General features: G+C 48.8%; 6 protein-coding genes across 8 annotated transcripts in view; 3 read left to right on the forward strand and 3 right to left on the reverse strand.

Moving 5' to 3' along the window:
• Window positions 1–319: 319 nt before the first annotated feature.
• On the reverse strand, window positions 320–3,251 carry LOC108161924 (pre-mRNA-splicing factor ATP-dependent RNA helicase DHX16). Its single transcript, XM_017296348.2, has 4 exons — window positions 2,857–3,251; window positions 2,655–2,791; window positions 1,032–2,601; window positions 320–971 (listed from the first exon to the last, which is right to left on the reverse strand). Exons 1-4 carry the CDS (start codon window positions 3,204–3,206, stop codon window positions 344–346), a joined length of 2,685 nt encoding a protein of 894 aa, XP_017151837.1. The 5' UTR covers window positions 3,207–3,251; the 3' UTR covers window positions 320–343.
• A 95-nt stretch (window positions 3,252–3,346) lies between these two features.
• Window positions 3,347–5,325, forward strand: LOC108161927 (general transcription factor 3C polypeptide 5). Its single transcript, XM_017296350.2, has 4 exons — window positions 3,347–3,552; window positions 3,608–3,809; window positions 3,871–4,000; window positions 4,057–5,325. Exons 1-4 carry the CDS (start codon window positions 3,433–3,435, stop codon window positions 5,030–5,032), a joined length of 1,428 nt encoding a protein of 475 aa, XP_017151839.1. The 5' UTR covers window positions 3,347–3,432; the 3' UTR covers window positions 5,033–5,325.
• A 273-nt stretch (window positions 5,326–5,598) lies between these two features.
• LOC108161925 (asparagine--tRNA ligase, cytoplasmic) lies at window positions 5,599–7,783 on the reverse strand. Of its 2 annotated transcripts, XM_017296349.2 has the most exons (3): window positions 7,765–7,783; window positions 7,630–7,707; window positions 5,599–7,498 (listed from the first exon to the last, which is right to left on the reverse strand). In XM_017296349.2, exons 2-3 carry the CDS (start codon window positions 7,658–7,660, stop codon window positions 5,856–5,858), a joined length of 1,674 nt encoding a protein of 557 aa, XP_017151838.1. In that variant the 5' UTR covers window positions 7,661–7,707; window positions 7,765–7,783; the 3' UTR covers window positions 5,599–5,855. The 2 variants fall into 2 exon arrangements, with proteins under 2 accessions (XP_017151838.1, XP_033248487.1); XM_033392596.1 differs by having other exon boundaries at window positions 7,630–7,783.
• A 165-nt stretch (window positions 7,784–7,948) lies between these two features.
• LOC108161928 (dynactin subunit 6) lies at window positions 7,949–8,784 on the forward strand. The gene is made up of 2 exons (XM_017296351.2): window positions 7,949–8,091; window positions 8,174–8,784. Exons 1-2 carry the CDS (start codon window positions 8,075–8,077, stop codon window positions 8,712–8,714), a joined length of 558 nt encoding a protein of 185 aa, XP_017151840.1. The 5' UTR covers window positions 7,949–8,074; the 3' UTR covers window positions 8,715–8,784.
• Window positions 8,707–9,206, reverse strand: LOC108161929 (probable DNA-directed RNA polymerases I and III subunit RPAC2). Its single transcript, XM_017296352.2, has 2 exons — window positions 9,097–9,206; window positions 8,707–9,036 (listed from the first exon to the last, which is right to left on the reverse strand). The coding sequence occupies exons 1-2, from the start codon at window positions 9,112–9,114 to the stop codon at window positions 8,722–8,724; spliced, it is 333 nt and encodes a 110-aa protein (XP_017151841.1). The 5' UTR covers window positions 9,115–9,206; the 3' UTR covers window positions 8,707–8,721.
• Window positions 9,207–10,214: 1,008 nt separating this feature from the next.
• LOC108161923 (brain tumor protein) overlaps window positions 10,215–18,762 on the forward strand; it is a 30,257-nt gene continuing 21,709 nt past the window's right edge. For both annotated transcript variants that reach the window (XM_017296339.2, XM_017296344.2), the window contains exon 1: window positions 10,215–10,670. The gene's annotated coding sequence lies outside the window, so the exon portion shown is untranslated. The remainder of the gene's footprint in view (window positions 10,671–18,762) is intronic.

An 18,762-nucleotide genomic window follows, 5' to 3' on the forward strand; every position in this document is an offset into this window, starting at 1 on the left:
AGGCTAATCGTTCTCCGTCAAGAATTCTACAAGACTGGTTAGTTTTAAGTTTCATCTTTGTTGGATTTGTTTATAAAATTTCAAAAAAAAAAGGTCAACAACAATGTATACTAAATTAATATTTGTTCATGGTAACTGCACAATTAGTCTGTATATTAACTACATTTTTATGTAATTACCATACGTGACACCTGAATGTAAATTTGAAAAAATTTGGGCGTTTTTTTCTATCAGCCATATTGAGCCACTGATGGGAAACGATCAGGAATTCGATGCTGATCACGAATCTAATCACTGCACTCAAACATAAAATTGGAAAATTGGAAAGAGAGAAACCACAGATTTATTGTGTCATTTCGGCCCGCCCAGCGCCCTTAGGCATCTTTTTGTTCGTCGAGTCCTCCAACTCCTTCGCTTTGTAGTAATGAGGGGCCACTTCCAGCAGCCACTTGCTTTCGATCTCAATAACCTGCCTCATATACTCCTTGGAGGTGAAGACCAGCTCATGGTAGAGCACCCAGCGAGGCAGCTCCTCAAAAAGCGAAGAATTCGGATGAATCATAACCGTCTGGTTGTGCTTGATGGTCTTGTAGTGGCCGCCCTTGGAGAGGCGCGCCACATGGTAGAAATATCCGGCAGTGGCCGCCTTGCGCACATTTATAGTCTCCGGCAGGCAACTGACCATGTCGATCTCGACGCGCTGCATCAGGCCTACCAGCTGCTCCCGGACATCGCGCGCCCGCTTCATTGAGCGGTACTGGATGAAGTTCTCGTAGCACCACTGCGTGCTGTAGTCCGTCTCCGCCCACTGATTGTAGACCTGCAGCAGGCTCAGGTGATCGCCGTGCATGTGGTTGAAGTTCTTGCGGGCCGTGTCCGCGTGTATGATCTTGTCTTTGGGCCGATAGAAGATGGCACTGTTCACCGACAGCATTGCCGAAATCGTGACCATCTCCTCAGAACATTTGTACCTGTGGAAGAATCTTCAAGATAAAGTTTTTGCTTTGGAACAACATTACTTCCCTACTCACTTTTCGCTGGCCAGCAACATCTTGCCCATCATGGGATCCACAGGAAATTCGGCCATTCGCCGACCCAGCTTGGTCAGCTCCCCATGATGATTGAGAGCACCCAGAGCATAGAGCTGTTCCAGGGCCAGGACGAGTGTCTCGTGAGGGGGTGGATCCAAAAAGTCAAAGTGTATCAAATCGTTTATGCCCAAGGCCTTGAGCATAAGCACTGCGTTGCCCAGATTGATGCGCTGTATCTCCGGCACCGTGTTGTCCTCCAGCTCGTGCTTGTACGCCCATGCCGTGTACAGACGGAAGCACTTGCCCGGCGCCGTGCGCCCAGCTCGGCCGGCTCGCTGATTTGCCGATGCCTTCGAAATGGGAACCACCATCAGGGACTCCATGCCGGTGCGGGAATTGAAGTTGTTTTGCTTGGCAAACCCCGGATCGATCACATAGACAATGTTGTCGATCGTCAGGGAGGTCTCTGCTATGTTGGTGGCCAGGATCACTTTGCGGGCATTCGGGGGCGTGGGCTCGAAGATTTTAGCCTGCATGTCGCTTGGAAGGTTGGCATAGACGGGAATGACGATCAGCTCGCGGATTTTCGAGCCCAGACGCTTGACGCGGTCCTGCAAAACCTCTTGGCAGGTCTCGATCTCATCCTGACCCGTCAGAAACACCAATATATCGCCCAAGGGTTGAGTGGCGTGTATCTGCAGCACAGAAACGCAGCAGGCATCAATATAGTCCGCCTCCGGCGCCTTTGTGTAGAATATGTCCACCGGATATCGTCGTCCGGGGATGCGGAAGATCGGCGCATCATCGAAGAAGGCCGAGAACTTGTCCGCGTCAAGGGTGGCGCTCGATATGAGCAACTTAAGCTCTGGCCGGAAGCGAGCAATGTCCTTGACCAGGCCAAAGAGGATGTCCGTATGCAGAGTGCGCTCGTGGGCCTCGTCAATGATCATCACACTGTATGAGGCCAAGTCGGGCTCCGAGAGAAACTCACGATGCAGCGTACCGTCCGTCATGTACTTGAGGATGGTTCGGTCCGAGGTGCAGTCCTCGAAGCGTATGCTGTAGCCCACCTCGTTGCCCAGCTTGACGCCCATCTCCTCGGCTACGCGAGCCGCCACAGACATGGCAGCCACGCGACGCGGCTGCGTGCAGCCAATCATTTTCTTGTCCTTGGTAAAGCCCGCATCGACCAGGTATTGTGGCACCTGGGTGGTCTTGCCCGAACCGGTTTCTCCCTCAACGATCAGCACCTGATGCTCCTTAACAGCGGCAATGAGATCCTCTTTGAACGGATACACGGGCAGCGAGCGACGCGTCTCGTCCAGTGTCAGCCGTTTGCGTTCTTTTTCCGTTAGCTCCGGCTGGCGGCTGGAGGACTTTTCGCGACTGCCGTCGAGCGTCAGGGCCTGAATGAAATCAATCTGATCGTCCAACAGCAGCTCATACTCCTCCTCGGCCTTGACGTCCTTGGCGCCGAACTGGAAACGGGCTGAGGCCAACTGCTCGGCTTCCCACTTCTTTTGCTCGGGATTGGGCTGCCTCTCGAAGTCGTCCACCTCGACATACTCAGCTGAGAAAGAGAAGAACATCAGATGTGCATTCGCAGCTTGCAGATTCACTTACAGCGCTCGCCCTTCTTCATGTCCTGCGGCATGTGATAGCGCTGTACGCGCTCTAGCTCCCGCGCCTTCTCATGCTCCTTGGCGATGTTCAGCAGCTGCTTTTTGTACTGGCGCTCCTCCCGCTCGCGCTTGGTCAACCTGGGAAACGAAAAACGGATTATTAGTGCTAAACGGCTACCCATTGAGCATGAAAAGTCGCTTACACGCTCTCCTCGAAGAGATACTCGTCGTCCAAAATATCCGCCTCCAGCTCGGCCACTTTGTCATCCTTGCGCTTTTCAAGGTACTGGCGTCGCGATTGCAGGCGCAGGTGTGGCACGATCTTGTCCCGATCCTCGTGCTCCAGCTTCAAGCGTTTGGTGGCTTCCTCGATAGCCTTGCGGCCACCGGCGGAGTCTACCACCTTGCGTGTGCGGTCCTCATCCCGCTGCTTCAGGCGATTGGCGAACTCATCTCGCTCCTGCAAGTCCTTCAGCCTCGACTCCTCCTCGCTGTCCGGCTCCTCAGCACTGCTGCTGCTGCCAGCCGTACGTTTCCTGCTTCTGCTCGACATTTTCCCGTAAACAATAAACAATCAATAGGCGCAAAATCGAAACGGTGTGTTAGCACAACAAGGTGAGCCAGCCATGCCATAAATTTGATCGACTTATCGATACAAAATAACACATCTCTAGGAAGGTTGCAAGGTGAGTTACCTAGAGAGGGAGGTCGAAAAAAGCCATCCAAAATGTCAGGCGGCGTGCTGAGAAGGTTTTAAAACCAATTTATTCCAACCAACTATGTCGCGTCAGTTAAGCTTCAATCCCCGTAAGGAATATGAATTGATTGAGTACCCTGGCCGTGTGGTCCATCCGGACCGTATGCTGGGCACCTTGGGCGGCATTGTGAACGTTTCAAAAGTAAGTGGCTGAATCGCTCACAGTTCGATCTGCATTCTCATCTGCTTGTTCCCAGGTCTTGGGCGATGAGGTAAAGCGACTGGAACTGCGCTTTCATCCGCAGAACCCCTACAATAAGCCCGCCTTTGGAGATTGCACAGACAAGACTGGCGTCCTGCTCTCGGTCACTGTGCGGCGGCATAAGCGGGACAAGCTGCGACCTCCACATTATTTCGTTCGCGTTCTAGGGCACTGCAGCCGCAGCTTCTCCTTTGAATGTGAGTTCTCGCACCGAGATTAACCAGGCAGCTATTAGACAATAACCCCGGACTGTCCCAGCGCTCTGTGACTTTCAGTACTTGCCGCTGTGGCCCACGCCACAGAGTGACAATGGCCTCGCTGCGACGAAGCTCACGTATGCCCTGGAGCAAACGCAGCCGACGGACGTGACCGACCTGGAGTTCTTCAAGTGAGTGCGCGGGTTTAAGCGATGGGTCAGACCGGAATAACAGCCGCTTCTTTCAGGCGCGGGCAGAGTCAGCTCCTTTGCCTGCCCGAGCTGTTTGCCCGTGTGGACCTTGTCCATACGGGAAACTACCGCATCGACGGGGCGGAGGATGGCCTGCAGGAGGTACTGGGAGTGCTTACAAAGTCAACGTATGACAGCTATGATGTGATCTCATTTAACATGCAGGACACCTTTCCCACCCAGGCAGACGCGCAAATTTTGAAACGCCTCAAGGTGAAGTACGTTTCCGATGAACAATTTGCACGCGTTCAGAAATTATTCGATGAGTGCCCCATATGGACGCGCATAGCTCTACTGTACGAGTCTGGCGTGGGCACCGACAAGCTCAAGTGCATCATACCGTCGCTAGCCTTTTACTTCAGCAACGGACCCTGGCGAACGCTGTACGTGCGCTATGGCTACGATCCGCGCAAGGATTTCAACAGTCGGCACTACCAGACCTTTGACTTTCGCCTGCGCTTTGGCACTGGAGTCTCCGAGTTTGTCTACTCCAGGAAGTCGGCCAAACTGAAAATGACCTCTGCTGCTGCGGCCGAGGAGCCAAAGTGCGATCTTGTCCAGAATATCGACTATCCCTACTTCGACGAGCACAAGTTGCCCCGCTCCAGGCAGTGCATGCTTCGCTACTGCGACGTCCGCATCCAAAAAATCCAGGATATGCTGGAGAAGATTCCCACTCCCCTTACTGGAGCCATTTGCAACGAACGCACCGGGTGGCTCCCTCCCAGCTTCGATGCTCAGGTGAGACAGATTGTCTGTGCCACCATTAGCGACCTGTTGCGCAGCCATTACCGCAAGGAGCACCTAATGGCCGAGGTTGAGGCGGTGCCACAGGCCGATGAGGAGGACGATGGCGAAGATGAGGAGACTCAGGAAGAGGACATGGAGCTTGACGACTCCCAGACAATGAACAGCTCCGAGAACTACGTGGACAAGGACATCGAACAGCTGTTCGATAATATCACGAGCTGATTCGGATCCGGTGGCTGCCTTTTTATATTTATTAAGTAAACTCCATAAAGTCTTTCTAGAAAGCAAAATACGAATGCATACATTCTCAAGGCGAAATGGATCTGTGTCACAGCAAACGATCGTCCAAGCGTCTGGCGTCTTTACTTACATGAAGCATCAAAGAGGGGCAAAATACGCATTACTCAGCTTCCGCTGATCGGATACTTTAAATGCAGGAGGATGATGACGAGCACGACATTTCTGGCAAAGACGACATTCAAACGATAAATAAAAAACGTGCAACGAATCAACAATTTTCTTTGATTTAATTATGTTTTCCGGATTGTGAGATGAATGAGAATGAGTCCAAATCAGTCTAAAATTACCAAAAAATATGCTTTTCTTTTTTTTCAATTCTGGCTGCTTTTCTATCTCCTAGTCGGCTGGGCGCGGAGGCAGACTTTCCGGGGCTTTCGATGGGCTTATCACTATCATTCCCCCTTCTTAATGGATCTCCTCATCTTTGCTACTGATGGATTTTTGCCGATCGACACCAGACAGAGAAAAATACCATCAACAGCAAAACATTCTGATCAAGCATAGGCGCGGCCTTTATTTTGAAAATTTCGGATACAGATAGATGGTTAGAGACTATGAATACAGCAGAAGCTGTAAATAGTTAAGTTCAAGGATTTGTTATCTAAATGCTGACGCAAGATGGATAGCTGGATGCAGATACAGATACAGATAGATGGTTAGAGACTATGAATAGAGCAGAAGCTGTAAACAGTTGAGTTCAAGGATTTTTTGTCTAAATGCTGACGCAAGATGGATAGCTGGATGCTTAGGGCTTGCATCTGTCGAGGAAACGGGGATAGAGGCAAACCTCGCGAATGTGGTAGCGGTTGAGCAGCCAGCAGAGGAAGCGTTCCAGACCCAGACCGTAGCCGCCATGGGGAAGCGTTCCGTAGATGCGTTGATCGGTGTACCAGTAATAGGGCTTGGGGTCGATGCCCTCGCGCTGATAGCCCTTGAGCAGCTCCTCACTGTCGAAGATCCTCATGGAGCCCCCGACGATTTCGCCTACATTGGGAAGCAGCACGTCTACGCTTTCGGTAAGAGTCTTATCCTCCGGGCAGCGAGACATGTAGAACGATTTGATCTCGGCCGGGAAGCGACACAGCATTATGGGCTCGTTGATGGCATCGGTCATCTTGCGCTCGGGGGCCTCTGGGATGTCCTCGCCAAACTCGTAGAATGTGCCGTCATCCTTGGTCACGTTGTTCTCCTTCAGCCATTTGATGGCATCGGAATAGTTCATGCGTCGGAAGGGCTTCGTTGGCGGCTTGAAGTCGGGGTTCAGCTCCTTCACAAGATTGCCCCATGGGGACTTCAGCACACGGTCGACCACGTCGCAGACGAGGTCCTCCAGGCGATCCAAGAGGTCTTCAAATGTGAGGAATGGACACTCCGCCTCTATGTGTGTGTACTCGGCCAGATGGCGGCGAGTGCGACTCTGCTCCGCCCGATAGCTTTGGGCAATAGTGAAGACATCGCCCAAAGCCGGGAGACAGGTCTCCAGATACAGTTGCGAGCTCTGGGTGAGATAGGCCTCCTCACTGAAGTATTGAAGCTTGAACAGCGTGGAGCCCCCCTCCACCTGGGTCTGCACCAATGTGGGAGGCGTCACCTCATTGTAACCACGTGCCAAATAGTGCGCCCGGAAAGCCTGCATCACCACAGACCGCATCTTGAGCACCTTGGAGGTGTTCTCGCCACGGATCATGATGTGCCGGTTGTCCAGCTGGACATCCGGCTGCGCCTCCTCATTTAGTATAGCGTCGGCGCCACCCGGTGGCGCTAGTCCGATCAGCTCCCAGTAGTCTACATTGAGCTCATGACCGCCGGGTGCGGTCTTGCCCTCTGGGATCAACTTCAGAGTGCCAAACAGAACAACAGTGCTCTCGGTGCTCAGGGTGAGAGCGTCGTACGTCTGGCAGAGCTGGTCGTTGAGCACGCACTGCAGGAACCCAGTGCCATCCCTCAGCGTGATGAAGATCAGGGCCTTTCCCTGACGCCGCAAGCGATGCACCCAGCCATAGACCTTCACTCGAGAGCCACGGTTCTCGGTGCCCTCCATGATGCGGATTTTGCGTGCCACGGGCCAACTTGGGTCCTCCGAGATCTTAACATTGCGCGCCTCTTCGAGGTTCTGCTGGCGCTTCTCGGCATCCCCAGCCTCACGCTGCTGCTTCTCGGCGTTCTTGTGTCCCTCGCGCACGAACAGCTTCTGGATCTTCTTCAGCTGGGACTTGGCGGCCGGCTCGAAGGCCTCGGCGGCGTTCGGGTCCTTGCTATCCACGTAGATTGTTGGGAACGGCTCCTTGCCGGCATGGCGCATCGCCTGCAGGATGCTCTTATAGGGCTTGGCCTCGCTGCCGTCTCCAGACTCGTCGCTGCCGCTCTTCTCAGAAGTGAAGAGGGCGCCTGCACAGGAAGGAGCAGACACATACACACACGGACGTATAAGTATGAATATTGATGCACATTGCAGCGATTGACAACGTGGACGGCAGGCAGGCACGTGTCGTTTTTTGACAAACAACAAATATACTTACTTAAGGTTAAGTCAGCCAAATCAGCGGGCATTTTGTTCGACAATGATGACTAATAAGGAGTGTAGTTTTCTGTCGGATCTGGCGAAAAGTCTTCTTAAAATCTGCTCAAATTTTCATCAGATCAGATCCACTTACTCGATAGTCGCGTACACCTCGATAACAGAGTGGCGATGTTTTGGTTTTTTTTAGCACCTTTCGATGTAAAATCATCGAAGGTTTGAAAATATCCTGCGTTGCATTTCGCTGCCCCAAGCATTGCTTAGGTTGCTCATTAGGCTTTTTTTTTTTGGTTTTAAATCATCTCAAGGATGGTCGGATTTAGGTTTATTGCATTGGCTTGTAACTTATTTTGTATCCTTACCTCAACAAAATTATGATCAGATATATCGCACGATGATATCGATAGCTGAGAAAAACAAACAAATTGGAAAACAAAACGCGAAAAATGCCCTCTGAAAACAGGTGAGATTTGCGAATAAACGCAGCTATTGCAGGTGTGGTGAGCCAAGCAGTGGATATTGTATGTTCCCCCAACCCATTCCAGCATTAAGGTAATGCCCAAGGCAGTGGTTTGCGAGGAGAGCAACCTCCGCGGTGACATCACCTTCTCTGCTGGCTGCGTTGTACACCCCAGTGCAACGGTCTTCGCAGAGGCTGGGCCCATCATCATTGGGGAGAACTGCATTCTGGAGGAGTACACCACCATCGCCCACCGGCTGCAGGCTGGTGCCAGATGGGATGCCAACAACATCCTCAGTATTGGAACACACAACGTCTTTGAGGTGGGCTGCACGGTGGAGGCGACCCGCATCGGGGATAAGAACGTTTTCGAGAGCAAGTGCTATGTGGGCCCGGGCGTTACCGTGCCAAGCGGCTGCGTGATTGGGGCCGGCATACGGATGCACACGGCCCAGCTGCTGCCGGAAAAAACCATCGTGTATGGTCAGCAGGCACTGCAGCGCGAGGCGATCGAGAAGCAGGGCTCCCAGACGCTGCAAATCGACTTCCTCCGCAAGGTCCTGCCTAATTACCATCACCTGCGGAAGCCCAATCACGACCCAAAAAAGCCGCGCAGCGTCGTTTAGAAATCACTTATGTACTTTCTTGTCCCACTCTGGCATTCATAGTATTAAAGTTATCCATCTCCCTCCCAAAGGTGTCTATAGTGTGGTCGCACAGAGCCTCCAGATCCTCGAGGCCGCGCTTGAGAAGGTCTACGGCACGGTCCCGGCGTGACTGTATGCGGAAGTGCAGCTTCTGCTCGGTGGGATGAGGGATAGTGTAGCCGCAGAAGTCCACCTCTGGGTACCGGGCAATAATCGTCTTCAGAGCGTTGCCCAGTGTATGTCCCTCGTTCAGGAACACAAAGGTGCGGGATCCCTCGCCATTCTTCTCGTCGCCTGCAAGCTACGGTTATCGGATCAGTGGTTATCATATTTTTTTTTTTTGCTTTTTTTGTGCACCAACCTCTGCTAAGGCTCCCATTTTGTTTAGGCTCGTTCTTCTCTGGGTTTGTTTACAATAAAAAACAAAAAACGTGCAAGCCCCATGCGATAGACTAGAGGTGTCAAACCATCGAGGGCAGTATCGATAGTATCGATGTCCCATCACTATATACATGCTTTGTAAATGTTTAAATGTTCCATTGGAGGAAAAAAAAATAGATGATCCTATACCAGGGAAATTTAGCTTGTCTTCTTTATAAATAATTTTTTCTAAATCCCCTAAAATTTGGCGCGCACCACTCGTATCCAGTCGATAAGATAGATGACCGAACTTGAATCGGGTATTGAATCGGTAATAGCCGGTAAGCAACAATGAGCTTTAAATTATGTTTGGATCGGCATTTCCCAACCATTGACCAGGTGAACCATTCGGCTGAGCCTCTTTAATAAGGGTGAATATGCCGTAATTATTGGGGATTATTAACACGACATATCTGAACATGCTGTCGGTGGCCGGTTTCAGCAGGTACTTGCCATGTGGTCAGTATAACGGAGTCCGGGACTAGTATTACAATTGGTATTGATAAGTTAGTTTTAATATGTATTTGACATACACCACTTATAATATACATATCTATATAAACTTAGTTTATCATGTGGTTTGCCCTGTACCACTTACCTTAAATATAGCGCACATTACCGGAACCGGTTTTGTTAACTGAAACGGATTTGAAACGGAAACGATGCGATTTTTGCTTTCGGCCAATGAAAATCGTCAAAAATGTTTTGCAAAACATAATGCTGCAGCAACAAGTTTGACGGTTTTTGACGATTTTCATTGCCTATTCTTATGTTAATTGCGCATTCCATGCACAAAAGTTGCGGCAAAATTAAATTGTAAACCGTGTTTTAGTCAAAATACAATTAATGCAAGTGATTTTATTCATCAATAGGATAAAACTATGTGGGCAAAGCTGAAAGATCTATATAACTAGTAATATTAGACGGAATATCAAAATCGAGGAATATGTATAACAGAACTTGAATTCGTCAGTATATTTACGGTATATTTTTAAAATGAGACGGTATATTTTGGTATATTTCTGAGGGTAGGACGGTATATTTTAGCGATAAATCCCCGGTCACACTGCTCTCACGACTAAATCGTGTTTTTTTGTTTTAAAACACGAATTGTGTGTTAATTTTGCACTGCATTTGACGCTGCTGCTGTTAATTCGTTAATTTGGGCTTGTAATTCGTTTAGTTTTCCGCAGAGCAGCATAATATTTGTGCCAGCAGTGAGCCGGTCTTGTGATTGTATCTCTGTGTTTGTTTGAACGCGCAAAAGTCTTAAGCAGCAGAAAAGGCGGCAAAAGAGAAGCAAAGAACTAAACCAAACCAGTACCGCTGTTGGCAAGGCGAAGCTGCAGCAAAAAAAAACTGCAACGGCAAACATAATTATTTTCGCAACGCGCTGAGCGTGTGTCGGTGTGCAGCTCAAAAACATCGACACTCGGACGCACACCTTGGCGTTTTCGCGCCCAGTTTTGTCTTCTGGCACCGAAGACCAGCCGACGGGAATAAACTGCAATACAGGTTTGTATGAAACAGCAACAAATACAGTGAAATATAGTAATAAAGTGAATAAATACGCTTATTGAACTCCAAAGCTTCGCCAAAGAGAGTGTCACTTTGATTTTGGCCATGACAGCCACGCCTCCCTCCGGCCACAATCCAAATTATGCAAATTCATGTATTGCACACGCACACACAGACACACAGGCAGCTGCCGCTGCCGCTGCTGCGTCGACGGAGACGTAGAAGCGAGCGAAGGCGGAAGCGAACGCCGACAGCAGATTTGGCGTTCTGTTTTGTTGTGTCGTCGTGTACAATTTGATACATTCGGTTAATAAATAATTACAAATAGTTCAAATGTACATTTTTGTCTTGTTTCATTGGTTGCTAGGCGAGCAGCTCCCTTCCTCCTTGCGTAGAGCGTCATTGACTCTCCCTCACAAACACCCCACACATCTGTTGTTTGTCAGCGAAGCCTGTCTTTCGGTGGTGGTGACTAATGCAAAAGCATGTTCCGTTATCTCATGTGGTCCGTTCCCTTGCGGCGTCCCCTCTCCACACACACACACACTCACTTGTAGTAGTCTCGCTCTGTCGCTCGTTTCATTCAGCTCCATGCGTTCCCCCTAATTTGCGCCAGGCTGCAAAAAGTTGTTGCAATTTGGTCTAGGCTGTGTTCCGCTTCCATTTTGTTTCCCCTATTATGCTGTGCGCCCTTTTTCAGTCGTTTTTACATTGCTGCATGTGTGCACTACATACGTATATGTATGTGTGTGTTTGCGCCATGCCTACCGGCGTTACATATGTATATGTATGTGTATGTACTTTGTTATATGTATGTATTATGCTGTGAGAGCGAGGCAGCTGCTCCCAGTTCGCTTGCCGCTACTCTCGTCGCTCTATTTTTGCATTTATTTGTCTTTCTTGTTGCAACAAAGGAATTGCATTTGAGCGGCACGATCATCGAAAAAAAAAAACGGAATGTTTCTGGGAATACGATACAAAGGTTCTCATGTGGCTGGTTAAGAGGGAGGTAATTTTGAAATTTTACTTGACTTATATCAATATTTTCGTTTTGCTATATAGCGCCAAGTAACATTTGTAATAAAAGTGATCCCAAATATTCGAATATTTCGATGGATGGTGTCAGCCGTGAAAACTACATGTACATAAGTAAATATAAATGGCAACGGCAGAAAGCGAATACCAAGGCAGATGCGGACACGCAGACACCACAACGTGCCCGGCCAACATCCTGTGCAGTAGCAGCGGCAGCAGCAGCTCGAAAGAGCACATAAAAGCAGACAAAACCTGGAGAGCTGGATACGGAGAATGAGAGTGAGAATAGGCAGGAGGAGAATGAGAGGCAGAAACCTGTCATCTGGCGGCTGCATTCGATACGGTCGGAGGAGGAGGCAGCGCAGCAGGATGGAGCTGAGAGCATTTTTAGAATTCCCAAAATCAAAAAAAAAATAAAATAAAAGAGTAAACGAACAATGCTGGCCAGACAGACACTCCTCCCTCCCTCTCTCTCTCTCTCTCTCTCGCTCTCTCCCTTTCTGTATGTCTGCCTGTGTGCGTGATCGAATCCCGTCCCAGACGCAGCCGTACTTTATATATACAAATGATGTACATAAATATGTATGTATATATGTATGTGCATTCTTCTGTTGTTTCCTTTTCGCTCTTGTTTCCTTGTTGTTTCTGCTCTCGCTGCACACTTTTCTGGCTTTCGGGCTTCTCTTTGAGCTGCACAATTGGAATGGGAATTGGCAAAACAGGAAGGGACTGAGGACTGCTTTTGGGCCGAAGCTTCTAGTACCCTACCCTGCACAAGTATCAGTACAAATACATCGATATCCATATGTACATATGTACTATCCGGTATCCATCAAGCCAAAGTGGGACGACTGGAAAGGAGCATGATATGTTGTTACATTTGAAGTAAACTCTTTTACAAATATTTTATTCCTAATAAACGAGACTAAACATGAACGTACATAAATGGAACGTATATTGTTAATTTCTGTTGTCAGATAACTTCTTTCTTTCAAACCTCACATCTCCACAATCGTGTAGTACCCTGTGTAAGGGTATGGACACTTTCGAAGCGATTTTCAATTGAAATTAAAATATTTTTTGTTTGCTTGAAGAGATTTGCATAATACGCTGTGGAACAACCGTAAAATGTGTCCAATGCCGTCTGTTGCCCTCGTCCGTATTGCTCCTGTTGGTGGTGGTTGTTTGGTGTGAGATCTCGGAGGACTGGCCCCATCCCTTGTCGATGGCGGCACGGCAGCGACGGCAATGTCCTGAGCCAGTCCTTTTCCCCTGTGTGTGTGTCTGTAGTTTCATTTCGTTTTCGTTTCACTTTTTTTGCTCTGTTGCTTCCTACTTTTATTGTTGAACTTTTACAGCTGCCGCTCTTTATCCTTGCATTCGCAGTTCCTGCTACATTCCAGGAAGGGTGGTTGCTGGGGTCTGCCGACGTCTGGCTCACTGCAGTGCCACTGAAAGCTGTATTTCCACCACACTCGCATATCGTGTGCGTCTGACTTTGATCCTTTTTTTGGTCTGTCTGGTCGGGCTCTGAGTCTGCCACCCCCAGGCCCAGACCCAGACCCAGACCCGGGAGCACTAGGGAAAGTGTCTTGCAAATAAATAAATAGTCATGTCAGCCGTATTATTAATGCCGCAGCGGAAGAGAAGGTATCGCAGCGCAGCGTAGGGTGGTGGGGGTGGAGCGGGCACCGTTTCCAATCCACCCTCTTAAGGGGTGCGGTGCTGCTGCGTCTTACCCCGAAATATACCAATCCCTATGCACAGCGTACAGCTACGCATATTGCTGTCTGCCTCTTGATTTTGGGGTCAACAAACCTTTGGGCCAGACCCAGCCCACGCCCACCAACACCCCCACACCCCACACCCCACACCCCCAGCCACAGCCACATCTCCCCCAGCATCAGTGCTGGCTGCCGCCTGGCTGCGTGCGAGTGTGCGAAAACCCCACCGTGCTGCGGACGGGGCACGTTCTACGCATTTTTGTGCATTGACCCCAGGCAGACGGAAACCCTCCTCTCCCCCACAACATACACGCATAGATACACGACACACACTCACACACACGCACACACACAAACATGTATGTAGTATACGAATGTGCGTTTGTATAGTACAATGGCAACCCTAGCTGATTTGATTTCCACAAGAGTCGTTTTGAGGGTGGATTGGATGTGGATTGCCCGGATTTGGATGGGTCTGTACACCTTTATCGGAAGTTTTATGCATTTTTGTTTATTATTTTTTACGTTTATATATATGTATATGTGTGTGCATATTTTAAAATATGAATTTACATTGCTGTGGCTGGTGGTGGGGGAGGGCGAAGGGGGAAGGTAGTCGGGGAATCTTCGATTACAACTTTATGACGTCATAAACTCAAGAAGCGACTTTAATTGCACTCCTGCAAGGAGGGGAGGGTAAGGCAATGGGTGGGAGTGGGTGTGGGAGCAGGGCTTTTGTTTTAGTGTTATTTCACCTTTGGGGGGTGGGGGGTTTTGGCATATAAAATGGTTTTATTGCAGTCCCCTCCTCCTTACGTCTGGGTGTGGTTTTTGTTTGTGTAAGAGATTGATGAGTTTTAGTTGGATGATTCGGTAGGACAACCGTTTCCACTTCCAGTTCCTGCTCTGTGTTCTTTCTACCTTTTCCCCTTCTTGTCCAGAACATTTTGCTGAACATCATTATTAAAGGTCATTTACTTTTGTTAACCGTTAGGGGTAGTTTTCTCTAGTGTCAGATTCGGTCGAGCCAGTCCCGGTCCCGGTCTCGGTCTCGGTCCCGTCCCGCCCGTCATGAGTATGCGAAAATTTAACGCATGCAAATGGAAAGGAAACGGAAAATCGTCCCAAGAAAAGTGTCTTGTAAATGAATCTTTATGGGCCCAGCAAAGAGGGTTGTAAACAGGGGAGGGCAGGCAGGGCACGGTTCGTGAATTCGTGGGAATTTTGTACAAACTTTTGTTTTGAATAGTTTCCTGCTGCACGAGGGAAGGGGGTTTTTGTTTGTTTCGGTTTTGCCCGAACAGGTTGGGCTGTGTTATTAAAATACATATGTCTGTAGATACCATTATCATGATAGGTCTGCAGGGATCGCCAGTTTCTATGAGCCGTGTCTATGCCGGGGGCACACGCATACTATCGGAGCTACGAAATCTTCCAGCAGAGATTCGTCTCCTCCAAGCCCCAGTAGCTCTGTGCTTTTGCTCTTCTTGTTCTTGGAATCGAGACCCCAGCATGTGTCTTCTGTTTGTTTGCTTTGGTTGTTTCTTTTCCCCTTTTGCTGTACACATGTTTCGGATTCCTTCGTGTCTGTCTCCTCCTTTGCGGCTTACGCGCCATCTCGCTCTGTCCTCCATGTCTGGGCAGCCTTGAATCTGAGTTCTCATATTTTTGTTGTGGATCTTGCTGATGCTGCTCTCGTCATACCCTTGCTGGAGTGAGCATAATAATCTGTAAAGGCGTAAAGGCTTTCATATGTGTTCAGCATCAAGTGGTTCTATATAAATGTGGCTAAAAACAACGACATTATTAAAAGTAAAAGTAACATTTTAAGCGTGTTTTGTATGACATCTTATTGTTCCTCGCAACCACTGCATTTATTCCTGCCCATCGAGAATGCCCTGTTTTCGCGTATTAAGGGGTAAGGGTATCCACAGACCGACCCCACTGGCCAATCCCTCTCTTGTTCTTGCTTGCTTGCACTTGGCGACGCTCTCCCGCCCCGCCTCGCCCCGCCCGCTCCGCTTCTTGAGCTGGGATCTCTCTCTTCCGAAATGTTCACACGCTGCCTGCGTCTTTGCATTTCCATTTGCTTTTGACTTTGTTTGGCTTTGGTTCTGTTGTTCTCAGGCCAGACGACGGAGCCAGCCGACACGAAGACAGCTGTTAAAGCAAACGAATCTAGCAATAACGGCGACACGCGCAAGACGAAACAAAGCAAGAACCAGCAACAGCATGTACCAAGTGACATTCAGTGGAAGGTAAGGCAGTCCGATGGAATGGCCCCCCTTTGGGACCCAGCGCAAAAAGACAGGGCATGCACAGGGCATGACCCAAAGAGGGGGACAGTCTGCCCTACCTTCTTATTCGATGTGCCTTGAACGGATCTACTCGAGTCCGCATTGAAACACTGATGTGGAAATATTCAGAGTATTGTAGTGCGCTGGAGCTGAAGTATAGTATACATATTTTGTATTTGCTGATAAAACAAAGCGAATGCCGTTGTTGGGTGTAGGTGGGGGGAGGGGGGTGGGCTGATGGCCAGGCAGCAGAAGTCAGCCAGTACATACATATGTACATACATATATATTTACATTGTATGTACATACATATATGTATCCCTATCAATTCTTTGGTTTTGTTGCTGGTTTGGTGTTCCTGTTGTTCCTGTTGTTGCTTCCGCTTGTTGTTGCTTCGAAATAGAAATGATTTCACAATTTACTTGGAGCTTCGGCTCTTTCTTCCCTCCCCTCTAACATTCCCCGCTGAACAACGAATGTCCCCCCGGGAGGGGACCAACGACGAACAGCAACAAAAACATAAAAAAAAACACGAAAGGAAAAAAAACAGAAACACGTTTTTTAGACGCGGCTTTTGCTGATTTCTTATTAGATATTTCTCCCCCTCTTTCTCCCTATTCCTCCGCTTGTCTGCCTGTCCAAAGTCACTTATTATTTATTCTTTCGTGGCTTTGGGCTTATGGTGATTCAGCTCTAAGCGAGAAGTGAGTGCTGTGCTGTACTCTGTGCTCCCCTCCTCTCCTGCCCGTGTCCGATCCCGTTCCTCCCAGAAGCTAGGTAACGCATTTTGCATTTCGTTTGGTGCTGTTGTTTCTGTGCTATAAAGTGTCAGTATTAAATAATAATATTATTACAGCAGAAAAACGTGCGCAAATGTACCGCTAGATACAGCCCCTGGTAGTCGCAGAGAGAGCTCAAGGTACTGGCCAAACGAGGCTTGCATCGTCTTTATGTATTTACATACTTCGGTGTTCCCATAATCCATTCGCAGGTAGCATCTATCGCCGTTTGAATAAAGCCAGTCTAGAGCGTGTCCAGCGCTGCACCAAAACGGCCGCTGCCTCGTTCGGGTAGTGCTGAAAGGGGAAATAAGCTGCGCTTGACTTGAGTGAGCGAGCAAGAGAGTGAGTGACTGATTGATGGCCTACAGCACCAGCAACAACAACAACGGCAGTGAGAGAGCGAGAGAGCTTAAAACTATGTTGGAGCTGCTGCTGGTTCTGGTTCTTCCTCTTGTTCTTTAATGAAGGTCAATGTTCGTGGACGCCAACGCCGCTATCGCCGTTCGCCGTTCGCCGCGCGGTGTTCGGGGCTCGCTGCTTGCCTCTCGATGATTGGCAGTTGTTCGGATCTGATGGTTGGGGCTGTTGTTGTTGGAGTTCTCGGGTCGGGTCTTGTGTTGGCGGGTCGCGTTCACGAGGGTCGGGTTCATTTACTCGTGAATGCAGACAACTCCGTGGAAACCGACCATACCCGTAGAACTGGTTAATGATATTGGAAGTTTCTGCCTGGCCTCCCCACCCCACCCAACCCCAAACCATTCACCAAACAGACAATCCCCATAATTATGGAATCATATACATAATTGTTTCCATTTCGGCTTCATAGATCAACCGCCCCCTTCTTGGGTATGAGCCTCTCCCTAATCTGGTGGCAACCTTTAACCTTTGGAGTTCCCCCTTTTAACAGGGGAATTTCTCTCCGAAGTTCTTTGGGGAAATTAAGGGGGAATAACCCACTCAAGACTTGACTCTCAGGGGAGCAAGCGGTTGCAGGCCCAGTTAAAATAACTTCCAGATCTCATTGGGGAAATAATAAGAATAGCGTGCGAATTGAGAACGCTGGAGAGAAAGAGTTATGCAAACAAGTAACGCCATAGAATGCCCCTTCGACTTGAAGGTAATCGCTAGTTGGACTCATTTATTCGGATAAAATTGGAATAGAAAATTGGCACATTCCTATTTGAAATATCTACATTTATGTATGTAGCAGGTCTGGACGTCCGTATCTTCGATATTTGTTAAATCACAGCTACAGATCTTGGTGCCCTTGTGCTCAAAAAGTACGTTCATATGTACACTAACATGATGTACAGAGGGGATTGTACAGAAAATCCCATTCTGGATCGACCCAAAGTGCCATTTCCGTTGAATAAAAAATATAATAATTTGACGCATCTAATATTAAAATTGTGTGAGAGAAGGAGCGCTGGCTCATTCGGTTCGTTGGCTTAAAGAGTGCCACAGAATACAGACAATTATGAACGTTGACCTTCTGCCAAAATGCTCGTACCACAAAAATTTCCACAGTCACAAAAAAGACCAGACCCCGTCGCAAAGGTGAAAGAACGCCACAAGAGGAAGGCAACAAAGACATTAGAAGTGGTTGAGGGGAAATGGGGAACTGGGGAATGAAACGCAGACCTAATGACAGCTGCTTCGTTGGTTGGCGAAAAGTGGTGATGGGTGAGGGTGGGGGTGGGGGGCACAGAACTCTGAAGCAGAGCGGGGAGAAAGAAAAGTTTTCAGAAGCAAATAAGCAAAGAACGAAAGATAATAATAAAGCAGGCAAAACAAAGCGAATTTGGCCAAGACCAAAAGGCATCACAAAGAGACTCCGTAGTCACGGGGTTCAAGTGTACATGCATACATGCATACAATACATGTACATGTGTGTATTAACGTAGTATAACCTGGCGCTGACTTTGCTTCTTTTTTTTTTTGAAAGTTGAAATGCCTCCAGTCCAGCCTCTGCCTCTGCTTCTGCTTCTTCTTCTTCTACCACAGCCTCTGCCTAGGTAGAGCCAACAAACGAGTTTGAAACAAAAGAACAGACGCTTAGCTAACCCCCCCATCCCCCACTCCCGCGCCCGCTCACCGCCAGTCCGCGCGTGTGAAGATCGCGCAACTGTGGGCGAAGGTGAATTGGCAAGAGGAACGAATTGGTAATTGGAACAACTGTGGCATTGAACCATGGAGGAATCGAACATGGAGCATCCCAGGTTCGAAAACTCTACTCGGGAAGAACTCTTCC

Source organism: Drosophila miranda, chromosome 4, assembly GCF_003369915.1.
Source record: "Drosophila miranda strain MSH22 chromosome 4, D.miranda_PacBio2.1, whole genome shotgun sequence".
Taxonomy (NCBI): domain Eukaryota; kingdom Metazoa; phylum Arthropoda; class Insecta; order Diptera; family Drosophilidae; genus Drosophila; species Drosophila miranda.

Coding starts and splice junctions, on each gene's coding strand:
- LOC108161925 (XM_017296349.2), bottom strand. CDS start 7,660: ATGCCCGCTGATTTGGCTGACTTAACCTTAA. Junction 7,499..7,629: donor TTTGGCTGACTTAACCTTAA/GTAAGTATATTT, acceptor CTTCCTGTGCAG/GCGCCCTCTTCACTTCTGAG.
- LOC108161927 (XM_017296350.2), top strand. CDS start 3,433: ATGTCGCGTCAGTTAAGCTTCAATCCCCGTAAGGAATATGAATTGATT. Junction 3,810..3,870: donor CCGCAGCTTCTCCTTTGAAT/GTGAGTTCTCGC, acceptor GGACTGTCCCAG/CGCTCTGTGACTTTCAGTAC. Junction 4,001..4,056: donor ACCGACCTGGAGTTCTTCAA/GTGAGTGCGCGG, acceptor CGCTTCTTTCAG/GCGCGGGCAGAGTCAGCTCC.
- LOC108161924 (XM_017296348.2), bottom strand. CDS start 3,206: ATGTCGAGCAGAAGCAGGAAACGTACGGCTGGCAGCAGCAGCAGTGCT. Junction 2,792..2,856: donor TATCTCTTCGAGGAGAGCGT/GTAAGCGACTTT, acceptor TTCGTTTCCCAG/GTTGACCAAGCGCGAGCGGG. Junction 2,602..2,654: donor CATGAAGAAGGGCGAGCGCT/GTAAGTGAATCT, acceptor TCTCTTTCTCAG/CTGAGTATGTCGAGGTGGAC.